Raw genomic sequence first — 20443 nt, forward strand, 5'->3', positions numbered from 1 at the left:
TGGATATTTTATTTATTTTATATGTGGAAATGTTCATATTTGGAAAGGGTAAATACTTTTTCGCGATCAGGTAATTTCATATATGTTCTTTTTACCGGGTTTAAAGATTGAGAAAATTGTCATGTATTTTCGTGAAATTTTTCTAATTTATGAGAAAAAAGCAGTGTACATGGATATAGTGAAGAGTGTGCGCAATGCCATTTTTGTGCAATTCTGGGATGTTTTTTTAAGTAAAAATAAGTCGGCGTGTACATGGTTTATGTGTATGTGTTATTTTGAAAAACGCATAAGGAGTATGGTATTGTGCACTTTTTCTCAATTTTGCAGTGAATATTTGTCATGATTAAGCAGTTTTGTTAGATAAAATTTCTAGCATAAGTGTAATTCGGCTAGTAGATTGTTGGAAGAAGTGTTCAGTAGATAAAAGAAAAGAAACATGTCTTTACTTCGTGAAGACAAAATGGCGGCGGGAAAAAAAAAAAATAGAGGGTTGCTGTAGGATAGTTGGTCACCAAATTTTCGCCAAAAAAATGCCAAGTTACCATAATGTAAAGATCAACCAGATTTCTTCACAGTACTTTCGCAGTTGTTTATAAGTGAATAAATTCTTCATTTCAAATACATTTATAAATAATTTAATGAATATTTAAGTATTTTGTCAAAGGGAGATACATGCTTTTTGCAAGCACATGCATAAATACCCATACATATTTCCTATTTATCATTTCCGGCATGTGCAAATCTTTAATTTCTCTGTGCATTCACTATATTTTTCGTGTAAAGTAATTTACACTAATTTAGCATACACCCGAAAGTTTTATATAAAAAATATATATGAATATAATTTGAATGAAAATTATAAGTATTATTTTTAATACCCACTCAAAGATCAGTTTTTCTTCAAAATTCCTCCACGATGGCATCTCTCTCTTTAGGCAGATAGCCCTTGCCTGCGTTACTCTATTTAATAAAAACTTAATCTGACCTATGTGCCTAATTACAAATATTTTAACATACATAATTTTATATTTACATTTAGCCATAAGTTTCAAACTTTTCAAATCTTCTAGAAAATAAATTTTGGCAGATCTCTTTTAGCAATTTTCTTAAAATCTATATTTTTGTAATGCAACAGCTTAGAATTTTATAAAACAAATTCATAATCAAAATCGCTGTTGTTAGTTATCGAAAAATAACCAAGATGTGATTTTTGCATAAATGTCACTAAACTATACAAATTGCTATTATCCATCACACTATGAATGTTTCTTTCATGCGAGAGTGTCCCTTTTTCGATTTCTATGGAACTGTCGTGTGTCGAAATACTATCAGAATCTTGTCAAGCGAGCTTCTGAATGTAAACAAAGAACACCCCGTCTGGTGACCCAAGCTTTAAAGCAGTGCTTCACTTCTAGCACGGAATGGCCCCTCCTCCCTTTCCTACCTCCATGCATTGCACACACTCTTGACTTTATCCATGTACACTGCTAAAGTCCTAGCTTTATCACCTTACCAAAACATCGCCAAACTACCTGTTACCATATACCAAAGATTAGCCCAAAAAATTAGTTCCATAAAAAGTAAATTTTGTTAATTTCATAATTCTGAAAGAAAGTAAATTTTTCTCTTAAATTTTTTAATGTACAATATTCTATACATAAATTAAAAATAACAAAACAAATTTCATCATAATCTAATCCTATATAAAATCCTATATAATGTTAAAAATGCAGTTATTTTCTTCAGATATTAAGACATGCAAAATTTGACAGTATATGTAATGTGGTTTCATTGATGCATCACCATTAATATATTATGTACTGCCGACTGGCTTTTAGTATAACTTTAAGTAAAATTAAACACTGATTGTAGATAGTTTTAAAACTAGTGTTTGTAACTTTCCATTATGTTAATCTAATCAGTTATCATGATTTATATCTCTAGTGCCATGTCTCTCTTTCGTTTTTCTACCAAAATGCAAATCAGGTTTAAGAGCATTTAAGGGAAGGTTTTTGGATTTTTTGACAGAGCATGTTTCTGCCTTTCAAGATATAGTTACTAGGTTTAGCCCGCTCTAATAAGATTTAATTCTTCGACTTTGCATTATAGTTGTCAACTTGTAAATTATTATGTTGGTGGGAAGTTTCAGCTAACTTCCCATTGAATCAATTCTGCAGAACTAGACTTCGGCTCAAGAGACCAAGTCCTGCAGAAAAATATTAGATTACAGCGAGAAGTCGATTCAACATTGAGGTAAAAGGCTATCTTGGTAAATTGGACAGATATCGGCCAAGTGCGATGTTTTTTTCGGCTAATTTTGTCACCAAATTTGGTGAGCATTGGGTGACCTTTTGGTGTGTTTCATGTACAGTGGTGGCCAAAATTGTGGACACTTTTGGAAATTTTTATGTTTTTTAACTTTGTATGCTTATAGAAAATGTTACGTTTCGCAAAGTGCAAACTTGTATATATCACTTTAAAGAGAATTTATTACTGAATTCAATACAAAACACAAAATTCAATTATTTGCAATACAAAAAAAGTTATATGTACTTTAATATAAATAAAAAACACAGTTATGAAGTGGTTTGTAATGTCTAGCTTTCCTGTCCAATCACTGTTCTTGTTCTGAGAACCAATCAAATGTTAGTAACTGCCAGTAGAAGCTGGCATCATGTTTACACTTGAAACAATTCATTATTTTGCTTTGTTCTGTAGAAGGAGGACCTGTTTCTTGTACACTGCAATTACAAGTAGGAATTTTTGTAAAAAATTTTAATATTTAGTCAAGACGCAATGACATCAAAAAAAGTGTAGATCGAACACCTAGAAAGAGATATAATATTATTGTGTTACGAGAAAGTGGTCTTTCCTATGCTGAAATTGCAAAACAGGTGGCTGGTTCAGTGTCTACATCTGGAATCCGAAAATTTTGTTTACGATATCAGGAGACAAATTCAATAAAAAACAAAGAAGGTAAAGGCCGAAACAGGTGCACCACATCTATTGATGACAGAAGAATAAAAAGACTATGTCTCCAAGATAGAAAAATGTCATCAGTGGCCATCAGAATTGATCTGAATGATGCTGATGTTTCTATCAGTTCAAGAACAATCAGGAGAAGATTAACAGATGTTGGACTGAGAGGTAGAATTCCACGAAAAAAGCCTTATCTTAATTTTCAGCAACGAAAAAAAGACTACAGTGGGCAAAGGAACACATTAATTGGACAGATGATCAGTGGTCACAAGTTATATAGAGTGATGAAACTAAGATATCGTTAGTCGGTAGTAAAGGGGGAAAATATGTAAGACATAGAATAGGAGAAGAGCTACATCGTGACTGCATTCAAGCAACTATGAAGAATCTAGTTAGTGTTATGATTTGGTCATGCATGTAAGCAGATGGTATTGGTCGTCTTCATGTCATCGATGGGACACTGAATGCCAAAAAATACATTGACACTATTCTAGAAAAAAAACTTCTACCTTCCATCAGAGATCTCTTTCCCAACAATGCTTCATTTATTTTTCAGCAGGACTCTGCTCCTTGCCACATGGCCAAAATATCGAAAGAGTGATGTCGTACAAAGAGCATTAAATTGTTGTCATGGCCAGGAAACAGTCCTGACCTCAATCAGTCTCAACAGTCCAGTCGGTGAATACAGACACATGTGCTCTTGCATTATCTTGATGAAACGTTACCTTTTTTACGCCAGAACTTAGTTTGGTGTTTTTTCTTGATAGGAGCATCAGCATGGACTAGCATCTCACTGTATACCTTACTGTTGTTGATTTTACCTTTTTCAAATACTCTTTGTGGAGAATACCATGGCATTCCCACCAGATACAAAGCAGTATCTTTTTGTTAGTCAATTTGAGCTTTGTGGCACTGCCAACAAGCTCATTGGGTGCAGACCTACTTTTAGCCCTTTTAGCCTGTGTGGTTGTAGTAAATCCACTTTTCATCACAAGTGATGATTTGGTCCACAGTTTTGTTCTTGCATTGATATTCAAGCAGATTAATGCAGACCTGAACACATTTGACCTTATCTTCTTGAATCAGCTCATATGGCACCCAGCCATTGAACTTGTACATCAAGCTTATGTGATGCATGACACGACTAATGGGCATGGCACTAACGTCTAACTGCTTAGCAAGCTCTCGAATGGTTACATACTGATCTTTCACAAGTTCTCGTAGGTCGGTTTCACAAACATCACTAGGCTGGCCAGAGGGCTCTGCTTCTTGAATGTTTATAGTCCCTGTTTTTTTAACTTTCGGTACCAAACCTTTATGGTGTCATATGATAAAACATTAGTAACTAAAGCTATACACATGATTTGATGACATTCCGCACCTGACTTTTTGAAACAGAACTGGAAGTAAATGATGGTTCTAATCAGGTAGCATGACACAGTGCTAAGTCCGAAATCCGTACATCCATTATCCAGAATGATAAAAAATCGGGACTTCAAAACCACCAACAATGTTTTTCTGGTAGGCTTTACGTATGCGCATTGGATTCCCCCTCTCTGTGCATAATAAAACATCTGGAGAGTCCTGATTCTTAATTTACTTTGACACTAAATAAAATACCTTGTTATTGAACAAACAATCATTTTAGCATAAATTTGTACGATCAATAATTTGACCCCATTGCTTCGTATCTGGTTGGCACACATCTCAAACCGAAACATTCCACATTGTTGATCTGACAGCAACCTGGCGAATCATTATTTATTATACTTTCCTTTTATCATTGCATGTTCATCAACACATGACAACTTGAGTAATGACTCCTGTAGCGATGTCTAAACATTTTTTTTTTTATGTTAGTAATTGAATAACAAAGAAGTATGGTAACCTTTTATATTGACATTACACTTGTCGATGATTACAGATTTAAGTTAAATGCACTAAAACATGTTGACAAGGAAAAATTTAACAAAAATTTCTTTCTGTATGCTAAAAATAGATTTTGTGTATAATACTCATACGCTAAAAGATTACATTTAGGGCTATTTGAATTAAGAATAACTGATTTGTTATTCGCATAAACCTAGATCCAGCACCAGGGTATCGGGTCACAGAATTTAGGACCCACAGAGACTTCATCAGGCGGTGAGATATCTAGCGCCGCCCTTCAATAAGGCTTAAGTATATGTGGGAATTTATTTATTCAGAACTCTGATAAGCCTTCAGCATGTGCAAGTAATAAACATAAGTATAATAAATAACTAAACTAATACAATTCAAGCTTAATTGTCTCAATGCGTGATAGAAACAAGATAAAATTTAATGGAACAATTAGTCATTAGTCGCCAAGCTCATGATGCATAGCCAAATATCTATAGTGAACAATAGCCAAATTTGATGATGATAGCTGCGCATTTTAAAGGTTTTTGGATATTGCAAAACAAAGGTGAAATTTTCCAATTAACAGATTTTGTAAGAAATGTGGGGAAGCAGTTATAAAAGAACTTTTTTCATTGTGATGACAATGCTTCTCAATCATTGATCAATTAATGAATAGCGAAATCTGTAGTGTGGTTCTAGATCCAGAAAATACCGATAGTGAAGAAAGTGACAGAAAAGTTACTGAAAAATGAAAAAATTTCGATTGACAAGTTAGTCGGAATTCTTGACACAGCAGTAACTAAACTTCAACAATGTAACTAAACAAGAGATTATATCTGTGTACAGAATTAAAGAGGTATTAGCACAAAAAATGAAACAACTTAAACAACTTACATTGAAAGAAATGTTTAATAAGGTAAACAAATAAATATTAAGGTTTTTTGTTGTTGTAAATTTTGATACCCATTACTTCGTAAATCAGGTTTCATATTTTTAATTTTATAATTTCTACATGCCATCTTACTAGATTTAAACTGATGATCTAATATCCGGAATCGCCGAAGTCCCGACGAGTCCGGATTTCAGACTTTGTACTGTAGTTCCATGTCAGACATCTTAATGATAACAATATTTTTTTAGAAATTTCACAACACAGTGTTCTAAAGAAAGTCTCTTTGTTTCAAATTTTAAAAATCGTTTGGCAAAATATGGGTAAGCATGCCAATGTGAACTATTTGTACAGGCATTGTTTGCAGTGGTAGGAAACTTTCATTAAAACCCAATATTTTAATTCAAGAAATTATCAGTGTTTTAGGATGTATATAAGCTAAATGATGTCATTAAACCTCCAAAACAAATACAAACAGTAAAGATATATATTTTATTTAAATGTAAAAATCATTTTAATTGCAGTTATCAAATATGAAATCTGCTATTATGTAATAATAACGCTGAAAATCAATGCAGTGTTTTTTTAACTTATCGACTCTTTTTTTTTTTTTTTTTTTTGAAGGGAGATTTCTCAAAAAGTAAATGATGTACCTTTTACTTCATGTTATCACGTTATATCAAAATATACAGAATTTAATTTTATCCTTCCGTGATATTAAAATAATAGTAAAGATCAGAAATTTTTATTTTACAACTTTCTGGCATTAATCTATAAGTTATTAATTTATTGTGTACAAAAATTTAATCAACCTTTTTTTTTAAAGTTAATTATTAGATTGCATGAATTTCTTATAGCTACGATACTTACGAATAATACCATCAACCAAAAAAAAAAAAAAAAAAAGCCGCCAAAAAAAAAGAAAAAAAAAAAAAGAAAAAGAAAACTATTTAATTCCTATTTTGCTTTCAAGTTTAATATATTATCATTTATTTATATTTAATTTTTCATTAAAAAGTACCATTGTTTTTATTAAAGAGGTATGCTGTAAAAGCAATTATTTTCACTAGATTTTAAAATAAAGCGCTATTTCATGGCCATTAACACATTTTTTTTAGGCCAGTAAGATTCCATAACTTTGGAAATATTCAACAGCATGCTCTTCTGTAGCAAGCAGGTCCCAAATTTTAATAATTTTTTTTTCGAAAATGCGTGATAGAGGGGGAAAAAAGGAGTCTTTACTGAAGAACAGTAACTAACACGTGTAATCAAGATTACACCAAACCCAACGTGTTTGAAGAAGACTTTTCCATTTATGGAAAAAAATTGCGTAGTTTGGCACATCTCATATCTTCTGGTGATGAGAAAAATGTTATAATTATTTAAATTATATAAAAATTTTGGGATGTTTCATGACCGTGATTATGTGTACTTTGCTTTTCACATTCACTGCAAAAATTCTAGCAGTATCTTTTCCTTTAAAAATATTCAGCTTGTAATTAAAGATTTATGAATTTTAAGTCATTTATGCATATATGCTGTTTGCATGTTTAAGTTCAGTATGTATATGATTTTAAATTATCAATTAAGTGATTATTATTAGTAATTTTTATAAATAGAGACATCATGTTACGTAATCTCTTTGTTCATAATAATCAGTCTGTATTTTGAGTGACATTTAAAGTTTTCATTTTCTTATTCATCTTAGCTTCACATATAATATATTTCAGTATACATGGAATGAATGAGGTATGAAAATTCAACAGCTTGCTCCAGTTGTCATTAAAAAATTAAGATCTGATGTAGCATTTACAAGTGTTGCCCACTGCATTGAAGAATTAGTATGGAATGCTATCGATGCAGATGCAAGCTGTATTGCTGTTCGATTGAACCTACCTTTTTATCGAATTCAAGTTGTGGACAATGGGAATGGAATATCCCCAGATGACATGAAATTGGTTGGTACAAGGTAAAAAACTCTTTTCTTTTGTTTTAGCTATAAGGCTATAAGGTATGCCTGAATGCCTGTTCTATTAGGTTTAGATAAAAGTAGAAATAATTTTGAAATTGCTATTTTGGTTATTGAGAATTGTTTTCTGTTTTATTTTATTTATTATTTTGGTTAAAACTTGGGAGAAGAAAATTTTTGTAATCAGTTTATGGGTATGAATACTAGGTTTTTCAACATGTTAGCTGTCATATGGTAAATCTGAATGGCATAATTTTGTGTTGTTATTTGCCATATATACTGCTAGTGTATCACATGTTGTATAGTTTTCTTATTGGGAAAATGTTGTTATAGAACCCGTAAATAATCCAAGAAACATAACACTAGAAAATAAAAATAATGTTTTCAGATGAGGGATAGTGCAAATTCAAGCAAATTCTAGCTTCCAGAACAGCAGCAGCATGGCATCGTGGATATTTGCAATGGTAGTAATGAATCCTACCCTCAGCTTGTAATTAATTTCTGAGGTGGATGAAGACACAACTCCCAGGTGGCACATAAAAAGGGCATTGCGCACTTCCTTGACTTTGTCCATGTATACATCGATCTATTTTCACTTAAGTCAAAGGAGCAGCCAACAAAAATATATAAGCTCAATAAACTACAATTTAAATCAAACAGTGAAATAACAAAAAAGAAAATTCTTCATAGCACTAAACATATTCAATTTTCTGATGATTGCTTAATATGCACTTAAAAGTTAATCACATAAATTACATTGCAAGCATTGAATTACATATTAGCCATTATTACACTAAATAGTGTGAATCACATATTATTACACTTTACTATAAAAAATTGAATGAGAACAGAAAACAGACCTATCAAATACAGATAATAATTTTTATAACAATAATAAGTGCATAAACATTCCTAATGATTGCATGTAAATAGTATTTATTTTAGTATATAAATAAATTATATATATAAATTCCAAATATGATGCAATATTTGATCGGTGAAGGACTATAATTGAATTTAAAGACTCTGATAAAATTTCCAAACTTATTGAAAGAGCCCTTCGTAATTTCTTAAAAAAAGAAAAACTAGTCTGCATTTCAGAGGAGGAAAATAAATTACAACCCTCTAATATTACTTTCAATATGTAAATAGTATTTACAATAAAACTATTTACATGCAATCATTAGGAAAAAAATAGTATAGTATTTACAATAGTATTTACAATTATGTTGCATGGAAATTCCATAATAAAAATATATTCCCATACCAGATTTTGGTATGCATTATATCTAAGTAATCTTATGCAGCATAAACTATACAGAACATGAGAATCTTGTGCAGAAAATTGCAAATGATACTGAACATAAATATATGAAATGACAGTTGAAACTACACTGGAAATCCAGGTGGACAAGTATGAAAAGAAAAAAAAAAAGTTCTAATTATTATATACATGTGATTTTAATTCAATATATTTTAACTACAATATCACATAATTAAGATATGTGATATTGTAGTTAAAATATCATTGCTAAATATAAATTACAATATCACATATTAATAACATTTATTTATTCATTGCTAAATATATTAATTAGAAACTAAAGAATAAAACAATTTTACTATCACAAATAATGATTATTAAAACAATAAGTAGAATAAGAATAAATTATTAAAATACTAATAATTACATATATTAACATCAAAGTTTGGGTCTATTCAATGGAATATTTGATGCTGTTACTCACGTTATAAATTATTGATGGGAGGGTGTTATAAATTAATGTATAAATAAAGCTTTTTTGCTTTTGGAATTATTTGTCAGTATCTTCTTGAATATGAAATATAATTAAAATTTAAAATGAAGCTATTTCATATTACGTTTTTCTTCTTGATGCATATGTAGATATTACATTTTCTATATGTAACCAGACATATATTTGATTTCCAAAATGTGAAAAATGGAATTAATTTTTTATGCAGTATATAATTTATCAAAATATTCATATCTTATTAAATTTCTTTTTTTTTATAATAAATCAAAGTATTTACTTTTTATGGCATCTATCATGTTTAATAAGATATTTCATTTAAATTAATACCTAGTTTTATTTTAATAATATGAAAAAAATGTTTATGAAAGAATATTATATTAATTTATTTTGAAATTATGATTCTGAACCATTTTTATTACACTGAGCTTTAACATTGAAAGATATATTTATTTTTTCCTTTAATTCTGCAGCATTTGTGTTGTCATACAAATACTTAATAATATTCTCTATTTAATTTGAAAATGTAAATTTATTTTAGATATGCTACAAGTAAATGCCATTCATTAGAAGATCTGGAAAATTTAAAGTATGGTGGATTTCGAGGAGAGGCTTTGTCTAGTTTGAAAGAGATCGCCTCTGTTTTAATGATAGAATCTCGTTCTGCTGGATCAGATGAAACATATTGTAAAATATTCACTAAAGGTATTGCATCAAAACCTAAAAGATCAAATGGTTCTCGTCCCAGTAAAGGTACAACTGTGACAGTTTTAGATTTTATGTATAATATGCCTGTTAGAAGGAGTGCTATTTCTGAAGCTTTAGATCTTGAGGATACTCGTAAATTACTCCAAAGTATTGCCTTAGTTCATCCTGGAATATCATTTTCACTTCAAAATGAAGCAACAAGAGAGATTTGTTTTCAATTTAAAAAGTGTAGTTCAATATTTAATGCATTTATCCAATTGTTTGGAAAAAGCAAAGCAGAAAATTTAAAACACATTCAAGAACAGTTTGATGAGTATGAAATTCAGGGTTATTTAAGTACTGATAGTTATTTTTCTAAAGATCTCCAGTTTCTCTATGTTAATCAACGTCTTATTCTTAAAACTAAAATTCATAAATTAATCAACAATACTTTAAAAAGAGCTCTTTTCACCAAGCAGTTATCAAAATTAGATATTTTAGATTCGTCATCACCTAGCAAGAATAACCTTGGGAAAAATCAAATTCAATATGGTATATTTGTTTTAAATATTTTATGCCCTTATTCCAAATATGATGCAATATTTGATCGGCGACGGACTATAATTGAATTTAAAGACTCTGATAAAATTTCCAAACTTATTGATAAAGCCCTCCTTAATTTCTTAAAAAAAGAGAAACTAGTCTGCATTTCAGAGGAGGAAAATAAATTACAATCATCTAATATTACTTTCAATCCTAATGAAATTACTGATGCATATAATTATAAATATGGATTATTTTCACGTGCAGCTAAACGCTTGAATACTATCTCAGTACCTTCAGAATCATCTAGAAGTGCTTCAACTAATGAAGATTGTTATCCAGTTGAAAGCATTTCCTTACATTCTGGAAGAAATAATGAATCTGTTTTCACTAAATCTCTTTTTGATGCTGAATTTAATAATGCATCATCGTCGACAACTTATAGTACCAGATTTGAGTATATAGCAAGTGATGGTAATAAGCTAAATGAAGATCCAAATAAGGGGAAAAGTATCCATAATGTAGAGCAGTCTAGAACTGGTCAGAATTTAATAACTTTGAAACAAGGTACTACAAATGGATCTATTTTAGATGGTATAAGATTAAAATGTAAATTTACTTCTATATCTGATAGGAATAATAATATAAATAATAATGTAATAAATTCTATTGAATCTCCTTCAACTGAAATCCTTGACATTCCTTGTAGATCTGTGTTTCCAACAAAAAGTCCAATTATGCTTAGAGCACCTGCTAAAAGTACATTGTCATTATTGCAAAAGAAGTACCCTCAGTCAGATGCACTGCTTAAATTGAAAGAGAAATACCAGTTTGTACCAAATAAGAGTGAAAATAAATTATCTCCTATTAAAAATCATCAGTCTTGTGTACAGCCTAAGAATTGTAACAAGGCATGTAATGACAATAAAAGTAGCTGCGAAGGAACAATGGAAAGTAGAGAAATGCCTATAACAAGCAGTTTTAAAAATAATTCACATCAAAATTTTATCTGCAACTTACCATGCTTAGATGCACAAGAAACAAAATCTTTTCAGTATGCCTCAGTTGTTTCTGAATCCCAAAGTAAGGTATTATCTAAATATTCCTTTAAAAATGAACCCAAACCTTTAGCTTTACAGAAATTATCTCGCTCTAATAAAGTCAGTGCAAAATCCCTTACTAAGAATCTACATTTGGGTAGAGATATGATTGATAACTATAATTATGAATCGGATGTTTCCAAAACAAAGAAAATTAAATTTGTTGTAGAGAATTTTCCTGATCATAAGATGTGTAAGCATCATTCTGTTACAAATGAAGTGATGAAAAGTGCTGATTCTGTTTACTCATTTGAGAACACATCAGTTCATAAGAATTTTAATGAAACCAATGTTGGTCTGAAATTTTATTCTCATGAAAATAATTATATAGATGCTAATAGCACAATCAGATCTCAAAATCTGAAAAGCACATCAAATTTGATATCAGATCAATATAATACATTTTTATTGCAAACTTTTACTGTTACAGATAAATCTAATAATTTACATAATAATAACACACTTAGTGATACATCTCATTCTAATGATTTCCCTAGCCGCGTTTTTTGCCGAGACTTAAGTAAAGACAATGTTAGTGAATGTCCTTTGAAAAAACAAACTGATTGTGAACTAATTTCTCCAGATGTTTGTATCTCTAATTCTATAACAGCAGAATCAAAAGTTCAGGTATTTAGTGAAGAAATGGAGAATATTGCTACAGATACTGAAACAGAAACTAAACATCTCAATTCTAGTCATGATATATCTGTTAATAAGCAAAATATGCACAATCTTTTGAAAATCCGTAGTGAAAAACTAAGTAATTCTGGCAACTGTGATAATAACTGTGCCTTTTCTGAAGAACATTTTAACACACATGAAATTTGTAACAAAGAATGTATTTCAACTATATCAGAAAGCAGAAGCCTGGTGACCAGAGCAGAAAGTGAATTTGATTTAGAAGCATCACCTATTATTCCTTTGCAACATAAAAATGCAGTAAACCATGCATTTAATACTGATATTAAGGAATTTAATTCCATGGTTCCGTGTTCTGATGGGTATGAAATTTCTGCACTATCTGCTGAAACAGGTTTTACCTTTAACTCACAATCAGTATTAAACTCTGTAAAAGAATTCATACCTGTAGTGCAAGAAATATCAAATGAAAATCAGTTTTCTTATCCAAATCAGACTGATTTTGACATCAGGAATGAAAAGTTGCTGATAGAAAATAACATTGCAGACTCAGATTATCTTGAAGCTGAGTTTGAATATAAGTTTAATGGTGAATCTTCAAATGATAAATGTGAACCATCTAGTGGTATACATCAAAATATTCAAGTTTGTCATGCCACTGAGCTTTCACTTGTTAATCAAAGGTTAGAAGTTGAATGTGCTGATTATCCAAATAAACCTAGTACATGCTCATCAAAATCTGTGGTTAATAAACATCAGTATGAATCTCAGAATGAGGAAAATGAAATCATTGCAGAGGTTTCATGTCTAGAAGAAGGTGACACAAATTTAAATGTAGATAAATGCTATGAATCTCGTAAAGAGCAAGATGGCAGAAGCAGTGTAAATGTTTTGAATATTCCTGTGCAAAATAACTGTGCATATGTTCCTTCTGCAGACAGGAAAAATAAAGAAGCACAGTGTGATGATTTTATTAATTATAATGCTAGTGCAGAAAGCTCTTTGAATAATGAAATAAGTAATGAAACAAATTCAACTGATGCATTGATAGTGAAATCCTTTGAAAATAAAAGCTCCCAGACTGTTACTGATGCAGAAATTAATTCTGTTGATGAAAAAGCTGTGAGTGACAAATTGATAGGTAATATGGAAATATCCAATAGATGGATATGTCAAACAGATCCAGAAACAAAAAGAGTCACTTACATAGATACAATTACTGGAAATTCTTCATTTTTTATGCCTGAGCAGAAGGAGTTGGATGAAACAAAAGAGTCAGTTTCAGGTAATGCATTTTTATTTGGCAATCTAAAGTTAGATATTACATACAGTAGAACTCCAATTTTCTGAATCAATTGGGACTGGACCCCATTCAGATAATAAAACATTTGGATAATTGGATTTTTTCCTAAGAAAGTGTCTGTGTACATGTTAATTAATTAATGTATGTACTGTATATATTGAAAATGGGAGAAAAAACTATTTTTAAAGAATGAAAGGTTTTTATTAATTAAAATGAAAGGCAGCACTTTTATATACATGTTATATAGTGTCCTGTACAGTACTTACAAATGCTAAAAGTCATTGCTTGCTAAACACTTTGACTGTTTTCATTTGTTTTTGGGCAGCCAAGTTCCACATCCGCTTGGACAATGAGAAGTTGCATGTGGTTGCACTTGGGCTGACGCTCCATCCTCTTCAATGCAGTTTCAAGGCTCGCAAATGCTTCACTAGTTGATGGTCCCACGTGTGCTTCAACTTCGATTAAGATCATCTTCTTTCTCAACACTTTCAATAAGTTCGTCATCATTTAGAATTTAAAGCACGGAGTCTGCCGAATCGCACACCATCTATGCTGTATCCTCAGCACTTAACTTCTGAAAATCCTTAGCACTAACATCTGAAAATCTAGAAATTTTCAAAAGAATGTTTCTTAATTCATCAAGTGACACATCATCCTCATCTTCTCTTATCTCTTCCCTTTCCTTTTTTTGAGCTTCTTTTTTCTTCTTTACCATCTCTTCATCAGTTGATTCTGAAAGTAATTCGGATAATTGGAGTTGTACTGTGTTATTAATAGCTATTAAAACTAAATCACATACTATGAATGTAATTGAAGAGAATTTTTGCTAAATAAACACGTTTACTATTATGTGCATTAACTATTTTTTACAGTGATTATATACATTAAATAAAATTCCAGATTTGTATAAAATCTTCAGATTTATTAGGCTAGCAGATTAAAAAAGTTTATATTATTAAGTTTTATGGCAATATTCTATTTTGAAAAATTAAAATTTTTATTTTATTGATTTAAGATTGAAATTTCAGCATAAATTGTACAGTTAATTTATTTAATATTGCATTGCCCCCTCAATTTTTAATTTACAGAGGAATATTTTATAAAACTGTTAACATAAATAATAGCTAGAGGAACTTATGAAGATCTTTGGACTTTCAAATCTTTGAATTCCATGAATTTTAAAAAAGGTTTGAAAATGCAAACCTTTATGTCTTGTCATTTGAAGCTATTGAATTCTAGCCTAAAAAACTATTAAAAATTGTAACTTAAATGTTGACGAAATTCAAATTGCATTTTTCATGTCTCGAAAGCTCGACTTAGGATATATATTAGATTAATATATAGCATCATTCTAACATTGGTATTTTGACACAAAATCTGACTTTTTCTGAAATGACTTGCCAGTTTTTTCCATATTTTGATTCTACTACTCAAATTATGCCTAAATATTGAATTTTATTTGCGAAATTTACAGAGAAATTCAAAAATTTATTTTGCCATATTTTTTCCCAGTTTTCGCCTAGAATAATTTACTTGGCGAACTTCTTAATTTATAGCAACCCATTTTCCTTTTCTTTTTTAATTGTAAACAAATGGAAAATAAGTCATCCTTCATACTTTCAAATAATTTTAACAAAGTGTGTATTATTGTCTGGCATTATTATCTCTCAATAAAAAGATGCCAAATTTCAAAATGTTCCAATATGTAAATTCATGTATATCTTAGAAAATTTGGAATTAAAAAACTCTTAATTTTTTGCAGGTGTGCCTAGAGTACATATACTTTAAGATGATGTTAAAAATATTGTAGGTTATAAAATAAAATTTGTTTCGAAAAATTTATAAAATATATTTAAAAATACAAATTTTGAAAAGAAATCACCAAAACTTGTGCGGATTATTCTTGGATTAAGCCTAAATTTTGAATTCTGGAATAAAGAATCAAGTAAGTTTAATAAAAAAAGAAATATTAATAAATATATATCAGATTAAATTAACACTGAGGAGCTAAAATTTTGAGAGCAAATGTTTTAAAAACTACTTGTGGTTGGCAGTTTGCCATAATTTGAGTCGTAGAATCGAAATATGGAAAAAAAATGGCATGTCATTTCAGAAAAAGTCCGATTTGGTGTCAAAACACGTATATTTTAACAATGCTATATATAAATCTAATATAATAAGGGGACCAGAAAGTAATGTTGTTTCTAACAACATACTAAGGGCAGAAGTGGAAGCAAATCCATGTCAAACACTCTTAACCAGCCTTGGTCGACCATCCAAGAACATTTAAAGCAGAATGGAAAAATAAGCAAAGGTGTTTAAGTCTCCCATAATCTGTCCGAAAAGAACAAAGCCAACCTATCCATCACATGCAATGTATTGCTTCAACGGCACCATACAGAACTGTTTCTTGATTGTTTGATTAGTGGAGATTATCGTTGATTAGTACATGCTGATTTCAAATTGCTTAAGTTTAGATAGTACTATATATCTTAAGATGCCATTGAAATACTAGTTTAATTATTAAATCCTTTTTTAATATCCTACGGATTTAACAATTTGGGAATTGCCCATGATGAAAAGTCTGCAATAGAATTTTTTCAAAGAAAAGGCATCATTCATTATAGAAAATTATGTTTGAACAACCAACAAGATGAAATTATGTTTTAGTGATAACTCAGTAGCGAAATAGCGATGCAAGAATCCATTATGTTTGGCCTTTTTTTATATAAATTATAATAATGATCTGAAATAGTTATTTACTCTTATGCTTCCATTCAGTCATGTTTAGCCTTTTTTTATATAAATTATAATAATAAAAAAGCATTATATGTAATTAACTTTTCATCTAAATTAAAACAATAATCTTAGATAGTTATTTACTATTATACTTCCTTTCTTGCGTTAGGGTTGCCGCGATTATTTTTGGCAGCACTGGCATCAGCAATAGTTTGGCGATTTTTTATGGTCTTCAAAATGGAATAGTACCAATAATTATATTGCCAATATTCACATTTTCAAAGCCAATGGAAAATGCTGAGTGAAATAGCAGTTCAATATAAAGCATGTAAATCCATTTGCAGTCAATAATTTTACATTCTGACTCGAGACACCGTACATGAGGTTGCACTTTCATGGTTCTCAGCTCAGGTTTCCTGCATTTTACAACTTGCAAATTTTCTCTGAGTTTCATCACTACTAGCTCAGAAAGGTTGCACATTAATCTTAAGTGATTAGAATGTTGTAAAAAGGCCTTGTGCTAATACTGATTCTTTTCCTGACAGAAATAACCTGATTTTGGACTGATATTGGACTTTGATCTTTGGACACTGTATATTACTATCATGTCACATATCACCCACTTTCAGAAGCTTGCAGAGAAAAGCAAAGTATCTGTACTGACTGCTGAGGATGAGCAGTTTGACCTGGTCATTTAGAGATTTTCTGCTGATTTGTATGGTGGAGAAATGAGCTGAGTTGAAAGGGTAGAAGTTAAGCCTACCCACTACTGTTTCTATTCTGGACCCCCCCTTCTGGTTTGGATTTGAGAAGTCAAAACAATCAGGATAATTGTATAAAGTTGAAAGATGCACAGAGATGTGCTAAGGTAACCCTTAGCCCAGATATAAGGGAGCAAATTTGGGGTACATTACTCATACCACATACTGACTGATGATTCTGATGAATTCTCCCTTCTGATGCCTGAGAAACCCATCCATCAAAAATAGTTGTGAAATTATTGTTAAGTAGAAAACGAAACCAAGAACGGCGAAGTGCAGCACAAAGACTACTGCTGACGCCCTGTGTACTTCGGTTGATCTTGGGATTTCAGCCAGCAGCCACACTTATGTGGCACTATCTGTGGACAGCCCTGCAAAGTCCACCATTGCGAATATGTCTTTGATGGAAAACATGGCCTGGTTTATCGTGAACTTAGCTGAGATTACATGCTCGGTTGGGACAACCGCAAGTGATGTTCAGGAGGAGGCTGGCAAAACTCGCAGAGGGCAACTTTATTTTCCCAAATTGGCTAGTAAGATGCCGTCCATTATTATTATTAATTACATATTTAATTAGCAGAATTTCATTGAGCTTTTTGAAAGAGCACATCGAAAAAAGGAGAGAGGTATTTTGAGTTGCTTCCCAAAAATTTGGACACACATTGGAAAATGACAAACTATTTAACCAACACGGCCACTCCTATCTTAACCCTGAGAGAAGAATCTTAAAGTGGTAATAAGGAACCTCCCCATTGATGTCAATCCAGCCTATGTCCAAGAAAAACTGTTTGAAAAGGAATTTAAGGCATTAAAAGTTAAACAATTAATGAGATGACAAGGTACTGACGAGGAAAAAGTACCATTATTTTTTATGACACTCCCTAAAAATGAACAGCATAAAGCAATTTATAGACTCGTACACTTAATGTATATTCGCCCCGAGAGGTACGGAGGTCTGCGTATGCCATCTCAGTGTTTCAAATGCCAGCGATATTACCATGCACAGGTAGCATGTCATCATCCACCAAAGTTCTGCAAGTGTGCCGGCAGTCATGAAAGTTGGAACTGTCGGCTGCCTAAGGATTCTGAACCTAGATGCTGTAACAGGTTTGGAAAGCACACAAGCAACTGGAGGGGTTGCGAAACTTTTCTAAAACAAAAAATCTGATCTGCAGACTAATAAACCTGACAGCAGGCGATAGATTTATTGTTAATAAATCATATGCAAACACTGTAAATTCTGACATATTTGCTAAAAAAATTTAAAAAGCAGTCACTGAAGCACAGATGGTCATGAAAAACCTTTCCAACCTCGTTGTATTATTACATAAGTCCATTTACTCATCTGTGAACCAAAATTAGTGAAGCCCAACACTGAAATTAATCATGAATAAAAGACACCTACATAGAATGTCACCTGTGGCAGTTATAAACTAGAACGTGCAGAACATCACTAACAAAACTGGTGAATTGGAACACTTCCTTCACACTCATAATAACAACATAATAACTGATAACTGAAACACACACTACGCCTGCACATTCTCTAAGTATTGCTAATTACAGATGTTACCGCTTCAATCGGATAAGGTGCAGAGGTGGTGGAATGCTCATATATGTGAAGAGGAGCTTTGACTCTTGCTCTCTACATCAGACAACAGCCGCGCCTTTGAGAAAGTTAGAGTAATTGTCCAAATTTCTTATTACATTAGCATAACCTTCTGTGCATTATATAAGATGCCTGATTTGAGAATACAAGACCAACATCTCCTCAATCTCTTTAAAAGTCCCGGACTGGCAGCATTTTTAAAATTACACTCAACTACATCCCTCTGCACATTGCCCTCTTAAAACACAGGATGACATAAAACTTCACTCAAAGCATTGAGGAAGCCTTCAAAAATTCCACTAAGGAAATTAAAAGCATTAATTACCATCTCACATCCAGAACCTGATTAATGAATGCAACAGATTGTGAAAAACATTCACCTACTCAGGTGACACTGTCATCAAATCGCAAGATAATAAGCTCAGTAGGAAACGTAAACAATTGGTTGATGAGCACCACCAGATTCATGGAACAAAAAAATCGATAGTCTAAATTCTGAAGATTGCGCCTTTTGGAATTTTGTTCGAAATTTAAAATCTAATCGCACGAAAAATATGCCCTTTAAAGACAACACTGGTTACAAATATTCTAACGAGGAGAAGGCCACTACATTTGCAAATCACTTTGAGACACAATTTAAGCCCAATGACACTCCTTCTGATGTAAATTTCATCACACCCATTGATAATAGAGTGAAAGACTAGATTCAACAGCCTACAGTTACCAATATTCCTATCCTCGCCATCCCAGCAGAAGTTAAAATAATTATCTCTAAATTACATAATAGAAAAGCCCCTAGCATTGATAACATCTTGAACAAAGTGATAAAGCACCTGCCTAATAATAACATCAATAAACTCTGTAATATCTATAATGCTTGCCAGTTTTTAAGTTATTTTCCGAGGACCTGGAATCAAGCTACAGTTATCTTCATCCCCAAGCCTGGGAAAGACGCATCTCATGTTGAAAATTACAGCCAATCAGTCTGCTGCCGTCTCTTGGAAAAATTCTTGGGAGAATCATTTACAAACATATGGAACTGGCTCTGAATTTGCTTTGCAATCAATAGTACGGATTTCGTAGGGGTCTCTCTACAACAATGTAACTGGTCAGGATAGTGGAATTTATCAGTGAAGCCATACATAAACTTCAGCCTACTGCTTTTCTCATGCTGGATGCATGGCCTTATCTACAAGCTTGACACCTTTGATCTGTGCTGGGAAATTACCTTAATTCTCTACTCTTTCCTTAATAGCCATTCCTTTTGTATTAGCCAGGGTGATTCCTACTCTGCAGATAAAATTATTTAAGCTGGCATCCCTCAAAGTTCAATCCCCGGCTCTGTGTTCTATGTCGTGTATATCCCTATATTTAATAATAATCCAAACTGTATTACTGTTAAGACACAATAACACGCCGAACAAATACTAATTCAGAAGTCAAACAACAAAAATCAGCGTTATATTCACAAAATTTTCACAGGACTAGTTTCGATGGTTTTACCGAACCATCATCTTCAGCTGCAAAACCGCAAATGAACAAGATAAGAAATAATGATTAGAGAAATAATGA

General features: G+C 31.6%; 1 protein-coding gene across 2 annotated transcripts in view; it reads left to right on the plus strand.

The window, feature by feature from the left end:
* Positions 1-20443, plus strand: part of LOC118180967 (DNA mismatch repair protein Mlh3-like) — a 49104-nt gene that overhangs the window by 2901 nt on the left and 25760 nt on the right. The window contains exons 2-3 of one of the 2 annotated variants that reach the window (XM_035350050.2): positions 7480-7718; positions 10032-13744. In XM_035350050.2, coding sequence (XP_035205941.2) covers positions 7501-7718; positions 10032-13744 — 3931 coding nt within the window. In that variant the 5' untranslated portion in view covers positions 7480-7500. Of the gene's footprint in view, positions 1-7457; positions 7719-10031; positions 13745-20443 lie in introns of both variants that reach the window. The other variant, XM_035350051.2, reaches the window with a different exon arrangement.

This window comes from Stegodyphus dumicola, chromosome 2 (assembly GCF_044657685.1).
Source record: "Stegodyphus dumicola isolate Sdum_Otavi_A_Nest chromosome 2, ASM4465768v1".
NCBI lineage: Eukaryota > Metazoa > Arthropoda > Arachnida > Araneae > Eresidae > Stegodyphus > Stegodyphus dumicola.